Source organism: Diceros bicornis, chromosome 1, assembly GCF_020826845.1.
Source record: "Diceros bicornis minor isolate mBicDic1 chromosome 1, mDicBic1.mat.cur, whole genome shotgun sequence".
Classification (NCBI taxonomy): domain Eukaryota; kingdom Metazoa; phylum Chordata; class Mammalia; order Perissodactyla; family Rhinocerotidae; genus Diceros; species Diceros bicornis.
In genome coordinates this window covers 713,557-725,545 of record NC_080740.1, presented here as the reverse complement: position 1 = coordinate 725,545, position 11,989 = coordinate 713,557, and the positions used below count along the sequence as shown (strand labels likewise).

At 54.4% G+C, this 11,989-nt stretch overlaps 1 protein-coding gene across 1 annotated transcript; it reads right to left on the bottom strand.

Moving 5' to 3' along the window:
• Window positions 1-2,281: 2,281 nt before the first annotated feature.
• On the bottom strand, window positions 2,282-5,803 carry RNF187 (ring finger protein 187). Its single transcript, XM_058539194.1, has 5 exons — window positions 5,545-5,803; window positions 4,770-5,434; window positions 3,584-3,676; window positions 3,152-3,373; window positions 2,282-2,561 (listed from the first exon to the last, which is right to left on the bottom strand). Exons 1-5 carry the CDS (start codon window positions 5,801-5,803, stop codon window positions 2,559-2,561), a joined length of 1,242 nt encoding a protein of 413 aa, XP_058395177.1. The 3' UTR covers window positions 2,282-2,558.
• Window positions 5,804-11,989: the final 6,186 nt, after the last annotated feature.

Genomic DNA, 11,989 nt, shown 5'->3' with positions numbered 1-11,989 from the left:
CACTGGCCCGCTCAGACCCCTCTCCCAAATAGAGGCACCAGTCCACACCCCCTCCGCGTATCCTGACTCACGCTGGGTGTCATCTAGGCTTCTGATTTCCAGCGCTGAGCAGAGCTGGAGCAGTACATCACTGGCCCGTCCATGTGCGAGTCTCCGAGTATCGAGGATGCGGGCATCTCCCAGTGTTTTGTTGTCAACCAGACGAAATAACTCCTCCACTAGCAGGGTGGAATGACCCTCAGCTTTTGTCTCTGCTCCCCTTGAACAAAGGATTCTGACATTGAAAAGAGGCCACAGGTCCCAATTCTCCGTGACTTTCCCACTGAGCTCCGATGAGAACGATATGGAAGACTATCATGACGCTAGTATTTCTTTAAAAGCAGCTCCTACCCTCTGGTAGACAAACCTCCCCTTCTCATCCTCTGGGCAAAGTCCAGCCTAGGTTTCCCTTCACTAGTCCCCCTGCCCCGACCTGGGACACATAGAGACTGACGTGCTCCTGGACCAGCTGGGAGAACCTGAGGTTCTGGTGAGGCCACACAGAGCACATGAACTCTGCTCATCCACGCCTGGCAGGCAGAGCTTGCGAAGATCCTCCACAGCACACAGGTTCTGTAAATCATTTCAGCACAGATTTGAAGGTGAGGGGACCTGCCATGCAGACATCAAGGAGAAAGGGGCCCATGGCAGAGAGGCCACTGTGACCAGTCAGCAGGGAGCAGGGTTGATGGAGAAAACGGCAAGGTGGCTTGTGCAGCCCTGCAGGCCAGCACCAAGCTTTCACCCCAGACATTCAGAGGAGCTGCTAAGCAGGCAGCCAGGCCTCACTGGACTCGAAGGCCATCCGTGCTGGAGGCACTCCTAGCCTGCTGGACACAAGCCCAGCAGCTCCCTCCTGTGTCCCCGCCACATCAGGGACAGGATTACTTATAAGGGTTCCTTGGCCAAGGTCACACGGCTTGCTGAGATGATGAACCTGTCACTCTTTCTGATACACAACCAAGCAGTTTTTCCCACTCTGCTCGTCATTCTTACAAAGACGGTGTGTGTGAGAGCGGGAGACAAGGCCAGCAACACTCTGTCAGAAAGAGAGTCCATACCAGTGTCCCTCCTTTCCCCAGCACCCAGCACCCAGCACCCATGGGGCAGAACCTTGCGGGGCTGTGCCCCGGCGCTGTCTAGCCCACTAGTTTCCACCCAGCCGACTGAAAGGGGAAGAACGAGAGGCCTCCCAGCAGGTCTCTGCAGAGGTGGAGGCGGGCAGCCCCCCTTTTCACTCCGTGGAGCCTGGAGATGGGGGCTCATCAGAGAAAAGGCCCACCTACAGAAGCCCCCCTCCAGGGGGCAGTGCTGAGACAGGCTGGCAGGAGAGGAGACACATGGGAGGAGGGACGCCAAGCAAACCAGCTGCAGCCCTCTCTACTGGGCTCTGTGAGCCACAACCCCACACGAGGCAGGCCACCCCAAACACGCAGACAGGTGCGGGGCCAGCAGTGCCAGAGGCTGGTGACTCTGAGGACTGAGGCTTTGTCTGGAAATGGCCATCGGTCACAAAGCCATATGCTCGGGGTGACTTGCAGCCTCACCATCCTAAACATCCATACGCATCTATGTTCCGGGACCCCTCGTCCCCATCACTGTGCAGCGTTTTTGTCACTTGGACTAATCTGCACGACGATGCTACCACTAAGTGTCATGGGTTTTGCTAACTTTGTGTAGTGGAGGAAATAGGAAGGGAAGCCAGAGGCACAGCGACACGGACCGCCACAGTGAGGCCTGGGGGTGATCCCCCGCCCCAGAAAAGATGCTCTCAAGGGGTGGATGGACGGTGATGCTAAGAAACTGCTGGTATCTAAGGAATGGATGGAAGACATGAGAGCACAGACGAGCAGACACAGTTGGGGGCAGAGGGGGACAGAGCCACAAGGATACGGTGCTGGGGGACACACAGACCCCAGGAGGACCCCGAGGAGGCGTTTCTCCAGCTGTAGGTGTAGGTTTGTGTGGGACATATGTTGTCAGGGGACCTCGAGAAGGAGTGACAGGTCTGACCCGTCCGGGCACCCTGGGCCTTCTTTTCCTTTGACGTTCACCTCAAATTTAACCCTAACAGGCGTGCCTGATGCATGGGTTGGGGTCTGCAGGCCTGGGTGTGCAGGTCCAGCAGAATGGCCCTGTTGTGGGCAGCATTTAAGCCGAGTGGCTGCTGGGTCCGGACAACCCAGGCCACCCGGCAACCACCACCGACAGCCACAGAGACCCCAGGCAGATGCAACGTGACTCGGCAGCAGCGACAAGAGCTTTATGAAGAGAGGGACACACTCAGGTTAACCTCCCCACACGGGGCTCTAAGGTGAAATGTCACGGCCTGGAAACACGAACACCCAGAGAAAAGGGACACTCTGCAGAGGGCCACTAGGAACAACCCCAGCTGGGGATCCACACTGAGGTGAAGACCCTCAGGGGTGAAGCGTGCAGGGCACCGTGGGTCCAGAAGGCGGATGAAGGAGCTGCTGTGGGCTGGGGTGGTGTCCTTCCTCTGCCTGCACCCGGGCAGATCACTGCATGGGGAGAGAGAAAGAAAGAGAAAAAGAGAGAAAGAGAGAGAAAGAGGCGGCTGCTGTTCTGGAACCCAGGTGATGGACACCCCGCCAGCCCCTGGCGTCTCCCCAACACTTGGAGCTAGTTAACCAGCTTTGCCAGAAGCGAAATGACACCTCTCCTCCCTGAGTACTGAAGGACAGCGACTGGCGGCTCTGGGGTCAAAGCTGCGGTGCAAAGAGCCCAGAGGTTCAAGGTTTCAGCCTCAGGGCAGAGTGTAAAAGAACATTCAGGTTGAGGGTGTGACAGCCACCACCCCTCTGGGGGTGCCCACTGCTACTGGACCCCACGGCCTGCTCCTGCCTGCGGAGGCCCAGGGTGGGGCAGGGGCCTTCAATATTGGGGCGCAAGACCTCCCTCTCAGCAAACGTACCGTCCCCTACGTGGAGACCAGAAAGTCTCCTGGATCACTCATTCCTGAAATTTAGCCCCAAATGGAAGCCAGGCGGTGTTTTTAAGCCTTCTCTCGGGGTACGCTTCCCCCTGCCGATTCTGGAATCTGTGCCCCGTCCGCCTTCCCCAGGCCGCTGAGACGCGACTGGTCGCCCACCTGGAGCAGCATGCTGAGGCCCAGGTCGTGGTGCCTCCTCTCCAGGTCCGAGACGGCCTGCAGCAGGGACCTGAACCTCTCCACTGGGTCCGCGTCCTCAGCCTCGGGGGACCCCTCCTCTTTCTCCACCTCCTGTAAGAAGCGCTCTTCCTCCTCAGCAAAGAAGGCCCGCAGCTTCTTGTAGTCCGTCAGAGCCTTCTTCCTGCGATCCATCACGTGACCCTGCAGGGCAGGTGGGCAGTAGGGAGGGACACCTGTGTCCTCAAGCTACACCCTGGGACCCCCACCCCACTGCTAACCAACTCGGGGAGGAGAGAAGGGTTTGCTGCAAAGCACTCAGCTGTGAACCAAGACCCTGCCAGATAGGGTCAGGGTGCACAGCCACATCCCCTCAACACACGGACCCCAGGCCACAACCCCACCCCCACTTGCCTTCCACACGGCAGCAGCAGACTCGGCCTGACCATGCAGGTCCCTCGCATCATTCAGATCTTTCCTCATGATCTCCACAGACCCTTTATTCTCCTGGAGAGAGACGCTGGTTACCAAGTGGGCAGCCCCATCTGAACGTCCAGGACCCTTTAGCTCAGTCTGCTAACAGGTCTGACTGGCCAGAAATCAGGCCCCAGCATGTGGTCTTCGCCTGCTGATGCTGTGAAAACAGGCTGCAAGCACCAGACTGGGTCTTAGTAACCCCACTAAGCTCTCTCTAGAATGACGTCTGATAAAACAACCCGTACTAAGACTCTAACCAAGTAATGACACAAGACACTCCCCTGAGATACTCAATGTTACTGGCACCAGTCAAGAGATGGAGGGTGGCCCTTTTGGGGTGAGCATGCCACACCAAGAGCCTTTCACTGACCGCGGGTGGGGGGGTGGGGGGGGTGGCGGCATTCCTCAGCAGGAGAGCTCAGCTGCTGTGGCCGGCCACCTGCTCCAGCCCCAGGGAGGCCCTGGCCGCCACCCCCAGTGCTCATGACAGGGACTGCAGGACCCACCCCGATACAGGAACCCTCAACCGTGCTGCTCTTCTTTTCCCTATGGTGGGCACGGACCACACGCACTGTTTCGGGACCAGGAGCTATCGCTGTGCTACCACACGCACACACACATACACACAGGCAGGGCCCCAGGTCCCCAGGCCCCAGCTGTGACCTCTCTAACCATGGTTAGGTTTTGACCCAGGGTTTGGTAGTCGATGCGATCGCCGAGATCACAACGAAGAAGATTCCAGAATGGAGTGGGTGGGGGAAGGCCGAGAGCGGGTGAGAAGGCGGACGGGGTTGTGGGGGCGCGCGCTTTGGCAAAGAGAGGGGCTGACGGCTGCAGGCTTGGTCCCCAGGACTGAACCTCAGAGGAGCGGGGCGGCTGCAGGGTGACGTCACACCTGGGGGCGCGGCACTGAGGGACGGGGAGCGCGGTATGGGGGCGGAGTCCGCAGCAGAAAGCCGTCTGCGGGTGGGGGAAGGGGCAGGACGGTCCCAAGCGAGGAATTCGGGGATGGGGGACGGGGGAGGGAGGAACAGGGCACCGTCCAGGGATGGGAGAAGGGGGCACAGGGCGCCGTCCGGGGCGGGGACCCGGGATGGGGATGGGGATGGGGAGGGCAGCGCACCTTGCCGCGCAGCGCCTTCCTCCAGCGCGGCTCCCACTCGGGCGGCTCGGGCCCCGCGGCCATGCGGCAGGCGGCGCATAGCGGGCCCCCGTCGGCGCGGCACAGCAGCTGCAGCGCCGCCTCGGAGGCCGGGCCGTCGCGCGCGGGCGCGGCGGCCGCCTCCTCGAGCGCCAGCAGGCGGCGGCTGAGCGGCGGGCGGCCGGGCTCCACGGCGCGCTGCCAGCAGTCGTCGGCGCACTCGGGGCACGGGAAGGGCCCGTCCTCCTCGGCCCAGAAGCGCACCACGCACGCCCGGCAGAAGCGGTGGCCGCAGTCGGCGCGCACCGGCTCCCGGGGCGCGTGCTGGCACAGGGCGCAGGCGGCCTCGGCGGGGCCCGCGGGGAGCGCCAGGGCGGCGGCGGCGGCGGGGCCCTCGGGGAGGGCGCGGCGCGGGCGGCGGAGAGCCGGGGACGGGGCCGCGCGGACCGGGGTGGAGAGCGCGGACGGGAGCAGGGACGGAACAAGGATGGCGACGGGGACGCGGGCGCCCCACGCAGGGTCCTGGCAGCGGTGTACTCGAACCAAGGTCCTGGGAGCGGTGCGCTTCGCTCTCCCGCCCGCCGGCCAGCCCACGTCCTCCCACCCTGAAATCTTACAGGGCTTGGCACTTCCCCCATAAATGACTCCTGAGCGAGTGGGAAACAAGTTTATTATTTGGAGAGTCCACTTTAAAAGTCTTTTTTGTAAGCTGCTAGGACCTGAGCAGCTAACGCTCACTCCGCGGCGCCACGCCCACGCGGGGGTGGGGGCAGGACTGAAGAGGCTGCGTGGGCCTTCTGCGCGTGCGCCTCCCGGCGGGCAGCCGTTCTGCGCGCGCCGCCGCGCGTGGACGTGCCCCGCGCCTTGCTCGCGTGCCCTCGCCCTACCTGGCTCTCCTGCGTGCGCCCACCCTGCGTGGACCGCCCGGCGCAGCCTCGGTGCCCGCCTCGAGTCCGCGGCCCCCAGGCTGCCCCTGGCGCGGGGATCCGGAGGCGGGGAAGCTCTGCTTGCGTCATTGTAGAGGTGTGCGAGGAGACCCAGAGCCATGGCCCCAGGACCTTTGTTAGCTTTTCTCCAGGAAGAAAAAGTTTGGGGGAGGAGCAATCTTTTTTTATTTTGAAAACAATCACGCAGTTCAAAAAAAGATCACTGTAATTTAGCACTACGTAATTTTTAAATTTAAAAAAAATGTGTTATTCTATACAAGTGCAAAATATTCCGAGGTATTGCTTCTCGGTTTTGTGGGGTTTTTTTAAAATCTGGCATAGGGTCCGGCCTCGTGGCATAGTGGGTAAGGTCGCGCACTCTGCTGTGGTGGCCGGGGGTTCTGGGGTTCAGATCCAGGGCGCGGACCTATGCACCGCTTATCAAGCCTTGCTGTGGCGGTGTCCCACATACAAAATAGAGGAAGATTGGAACAGACCTTAGCTCAGGGACAGTCTCCCCGCCCCCCCAAAAAAAATCTGGTATAGACTTGAAAATTCGCTAAATGGGCAGTCAAAAGTGTGACTGTGGAGTGGTGGTCAGAAGGAGAAAAGCGCTTGGATCTGATTTGTTGGGGAAACTAGGAATGTAGGATAGAGAAAAGAAAAAAAATCAATTTAGTAAATTCCATTATAATCCTGTGAGTGGGAAATCGTTAAAGGCAAACAGCCAGACTAGGAAAATTTCAGCCACAAACACACAAAAGGTTCATCAAATTTGGTACAGAAAAGTACAATGGAAAAATATACCCCCATGTGATTTGTCAGTCCACAGAAAAAACACAAATGCTGAATAGACATGAGAAAAAATATACACTGACCAGTTGTTAAAAAATAGGAACATAAAATGAGACTTTTTCCCCCCTAAGTTAGCAGACCTCAGAAAACCTGATTTTACAGGTATTGCTTCCGGGACACAATGAAGCATTATGTATTAAGGACCTGCAGATTTTTCACTACCTTTGGAATTCCTTTTCTCAAAACATGTTCTATAAAAATAACCCAAAATGGGGCCAGCCCCATGGCTTAGCGGTTAAGTGCTCGCGCTCCGCTACTGGCGGCCTGGGTTCGGATCCCGGGCGCACACTGACGCGCCGCTTCTCCAGCCATGCTGAGGCCACGTGCCACATACAGCAACTAGAAGGATGTGCAGCTATGACATACAACTATCTACTGGGGCTTTGGGGAAAAAAACCGAGGAGGATTGGCAATAGATGTTAGCTCAGAGCCGGTCTTCCTCAGCAAAAGAGGAGAATTAGCATGGATATTAGCTCAGGGCTGATCTTCCATACAAAAAAAAAAAAAAAGAAATACAAAAAAAAATAATAATAATAACCCCAAATGGAAATAAAGCCTTTTGTCGTTTGGTTTGGTTTGCAGAAATGTTTGTCATATCACGATTTGGAAAAAAACAAAAATCTTAAAGTTCCAATATCTGGACTGGCTCAGCAAATTGTAGTAGCCACCAATTTGAAAATGTGTGCATGAAAGACTTGTGGAAATGAGGAATACTAAACATTGTTTCGTAGCCATATTCGATCTCCCAATTCTAATGTGGGGTTTGTTCCCCACACAAAGCAATTCTGTACAACACCAGCTGGGTGTCCTACAATTTAACTCAATACTAACTCTATCAACCTGGAGATGGCATCAGATCCCACAAGTTAAGAGCTCAGTCCTGCAAGCCTCTCCACTTCAGACGCCAATCGCAAGTCCAGGTGTCACCTGTGCTTCTGAGGGAATGGCCATAGATTGGAGGTTCCAATCGCAGCCTCACACCGGCCCTCTTCCTTATGACCAGCAGAATCCAAGTTGCGCTGTGTCTCCACTTCCCAAGACAGGGTTGCAAGGAGGCACCTGCACTTCTCCCTCCAGCCTCCTCTCCATTCCTTGCCCTCCTCTGCACCCTCCAGGTGAAAGATCTAGCAGGTGCTGTTAGACTACGAGGTTTGGGTGGAGAGGTGCTCTCCCTCATCTGCCTCTTGAACCATCCAGAAAACTGAAGACTCCCGCTTTCAAGTCAGAGGCAGAATGGGAGTGGGTGATGGTCTGGATTATTGCTCAGAATTATGCTCACAGACGCCAGCGGCAGGTCCCTGGGTGTCTGGGTGCTCTTGAATTCCCATTACTCTGACATCAAGGACTAAGGAAGAAAATGCCTCGCCACGAGAGGGCAGAACTCCCAATTTTGCTGGATTCTGAACCATCTTTCTTTCTCTCAAAATCTTATTTTAAATGGATTAATATAAAATGTTGGAGGATTAAATTGACAGCTATGAAAAATTTGAATATTCTCTATAAGAATATGATAAAGGTTCTTTTTTTTTTTTAAGGCAACCAAAAAGTAGACCACCAGAATAGAAGTAAAGGATTCTGAAGGGTGCCGGAATCCATCACGCCAAAATGTGCTCCTTCAGCATAGAGATTTGGAGCTGGAGGCAAATGAGAATCAGCAGATACAGAAAGATGCCTTCCTGGGGCTCCCCTTATCTGACCAAAAGCAGAAACCTCTGAGAAAAGAGAACTGCTGTAAATGCCCTCTCTGGGGAAGTTTTATGGCCACGGAGGAGGAAGTCAGTGCCAAAATGGACCTGCACTACTAACCTTTTTTTCCATTAACTTCTCCCAAATATTTACCTTCCCACAGTTTGCCGCCCTTGGAAACCCCAAACCCTTTTCCTTTGTCCTGTCACTTCTCTGTACATTTATTCTTTGTTAAGATGCTCTAGAAGCCCAAGTTCTAACCACCCATTTGAGTTACTCATCACTGAGGTTTCTCCCCACTGATGCGCACTGCACACACTAATAAACTGTTTTTCTCTTGTTAATTCATTTTTTTGTCAGTCTAATTTACAGCGCCCCAGCCAATGAACCTAAGACGGATAGAGAAAAACGTTTTTTCTTCCCCTAGAGCTTTTGTGTGTGTGTGTGTGTGTGTGTGTGTGTGTGAGGAAGAGTCACCCTGAGCTAACATCTGTTGCCAATCCTCTTCTATTTTGTATGTGGGACACTGTCACAGCATGGCTGATGAGTGGTGTAGGTCCACACCCGGGATCTGAACCTGTGAACCCCAGGCCGCCAAAGTGGAGCACGCCCCTACCCTCGAGCTTTAATTAAAGGACTTTGTAATTCCACATTTACCTTGTGTATTTGATGTGTGTTTCATTGCGTTTTGGGTTACCCTATTTTAAGTTCTGTTCTCACAAACCGGGCTGTACAGAAAGGGTTGGTAAAGACCCTCAGCTATGTGTGTAGGGGAAATGATTGAAGATAAGAGGGTGTTTAGGTTAAGAAGATCTGATTCCCTGGAAATTTCATGTCTGGCACACAGAAAAGGAATCGAAAGTAATTAATTGTCATTGCTCTTAAAAGACAGAGATGAGACTAAGACACACAACTTCCTAGGAGGCAAATTTCTAGTCGTTGTGGTTGTGATATTGTGAATTACAATAAGAAATATGTATTTAGTCTTCTTTCTCTTCCTGGCACAGAGCTCCTAAAACCCTTGGAATTTCCTGTGATGAGAGCGATAAAGGTGTCTTGATGTCCACAACAAGCCCCTGTCAACCACAGCTGAGTTTCTGTTAATGAGGTGATGTTGGCAAGCCCCTGAGGTTGGGGGCTGGTCACCAGGGGAACCAACCATGTGATTAGAGGGCTGGACTGTTCAGTCCCGCCCTACGACCTCCCTGGGGGGAAGAGGGTTGGAGGTTGAGTTGATTGCCAATGGCTAATGATTTAATCAGTCACACCTGTGTAATGAAGCCTCTAAAAACCCAAAAGGACAGGGTTCGGAGAGCGTCCAGATTGGTGAACACGTGGAGGTGCTTGGAGGAGGGTGGTGTGCTCGGAGAGGGCGTGGAAGCTCTGCGCCCCTTCTCTCATACCCTGCCCTCTATGTCTCATCCATCTGGCTGTTCCTGAGTTACATCCTTTCATAACAAACTGGTGATCTAGCAAACAAGATGTTTCTGAGTTCTGTGTGCTGCTCCAGCAAATTAATCGTACCCACGGAGGAGGTCGTGGGAACTTCCCGATCTACAGCCAGTTGGTCAGAAGCATAGGTGACACCTGGCATCTGAAGGGGGGCGGGGAAGGGGGGCAGTCTTGTAGGACTGAGACCTTAACCTGCAAGGTCTGACGCTGTCTCAGGTTGGTAGTGTCAGAATTGAGTTGAATTGTAGGACCCCCAGCTGGATTCCAGAATTGTTTGGTGCTGTGGAGATACACATCCCACTCCACATTGGAATTGGACTCAGAATCCTTTTATGAATAAGAGCCCCTCTCTTCCGAATGCCTCAACCAAAGTCCACAGTGGGTGTCATGCTGGTCACCGACGTCATTGCCATGATCAGAGAAAGGGCCTGAATACCAAGTGGTCAGACCTCTCTTTGGGGGCTGGGAACAGCACCAGCCAGAGACAGGGAGTGAATTCTGCACAAGGCTGGACTGCACAGAGCCGTGTATGGGCCAGGGGCCGAGGGAAGAAAAAGAGGAGATGATCAAGAGGACACTAGAAGGCCTATGGAGTCACCTGCTGGGCTAGGGAGCCGGACGGGCATGGAGACAACCTCTCAGGAGACAGCTCAGGTGAGCCGCCACCACTATCCACACCCTAACAGCCCAGGAGCCAGGGCCAGAGTGCAAATCACTGCCAGGATGGGCCTGGAGAGTGTGCTTGCTGCAATCCTCACCCTCCCGAGGGATGTGACAACTTTTGTAAAATTAATGATTAAACTTACAGATGGCGAATGTTAAGTTTCCTTTAACATTCCAGTATTATAGCAAACTTTGGACAATGTTTTAGGTTTTCAACTTAAAAATCACCTCAAAACTGATTATTCAATTTTACATTTTAATTGCAATTACAATGCTAATCTTTTAGATATTTTAGGTGTCAAAAAATTTAAATCCTAAAAACTCAAACATACCGATGGTATTTCTAAACTTAAACCAATAGTAGTAATAATAATTCTAGGGCTTTGAGTCACTATATATAATTCTAAAACTATTCCATCATCCCAACCCAAGCAAATTGGAGTTTGTTTCCCAGGGCCCTGAAGGAAGGAATGATAGCATCTCTGCTCAGATCACAGAACAGGGCTCTCAGCTGTAACCTGGATGTTGATTAGAATATGGACTTGAACTCAAAGTGCTTGCTTCAGACCCCACACATCCTTCAGACTCTAGATCCACCTCTCACATTTCTTCTGTCCAAAACTTGCAATGTCCCGACTCAGTCAGCTCGGGCTGCGTAACAACCACCACAGCCTGGGGCTCAAACCACAGACGTTCATCGTCTCCCAGTCTGGAGGCTGGAAGTCAGAGGTCCAGGTGTGGGCAGGGCTGGTTCCTCCTGAGGCCTCTCTCCTTGGTGTGTAGACGGCCATCTTCTCCCTGTGTCCTCACGTGGCCATCCCTCTATCCTCATCTCTTCTCACACGGACACAGTCACGTGGGATCAGGGCCCTCCCCAGTGACTCATTTCACCTTCATCACCTCCTAAAGGCCCTCTATCCAAGTCCAACCCCATTCTGGGGTCCTGCGGTCCCTGTTGGGGCTCCAACAAGTGAGTTTTGGGAGGGCCACAATCAGCCTCGTCACCCCCTACCCCTCAAAGGGAGAACAGCAGCACACGTCCTTCCTGGGCCCAGTGTGGGACACTGGGCTCCTGCACACTCCCAGGATCACACACTGAACCATGTCGACCACAGCCATCTCCTGGCGATGGGACCCCTGAAGGAGATGTGAGTTATAGCTCAGCTCTAGAAAAGGGGCCTCTTCCTAGGGTAGGATGTCAGCAGTGTGTCCTGAGCACAGCCCTCTGATTCTGATCGTTGAGGCTCCTGAAGAATCAGGCTCCTTGGCTGCATGCTGCAGACCACCTAGTCTCTCCTCAGCTGCCCGGGGTCCCGGCAGGCTTGCTGGGTAAACTGGCATTGTAATGGACTTCCTGGCTCACTTTCCCAGAGTGCGGGACCGTCGGGACAGACGTGAAGAACAGGAGAGGGAGGACCTGCAGAAGTGAGGAGGGGAGGAGGGCACACCTGGAAGGAGGAGCGGGCAGGTGCACTGACCACACCTTCTGTTTTCTGCATCCTGATGCTCTGACACCTGGGGCTGACCCTGCAGGGACTGCCCCTCCAGAGCGAGTCAATTCCTACAGGGAGGAAACAATTCACCCAGAGCACGCCTTTCACGTGCAAGCCCGCCAATCCA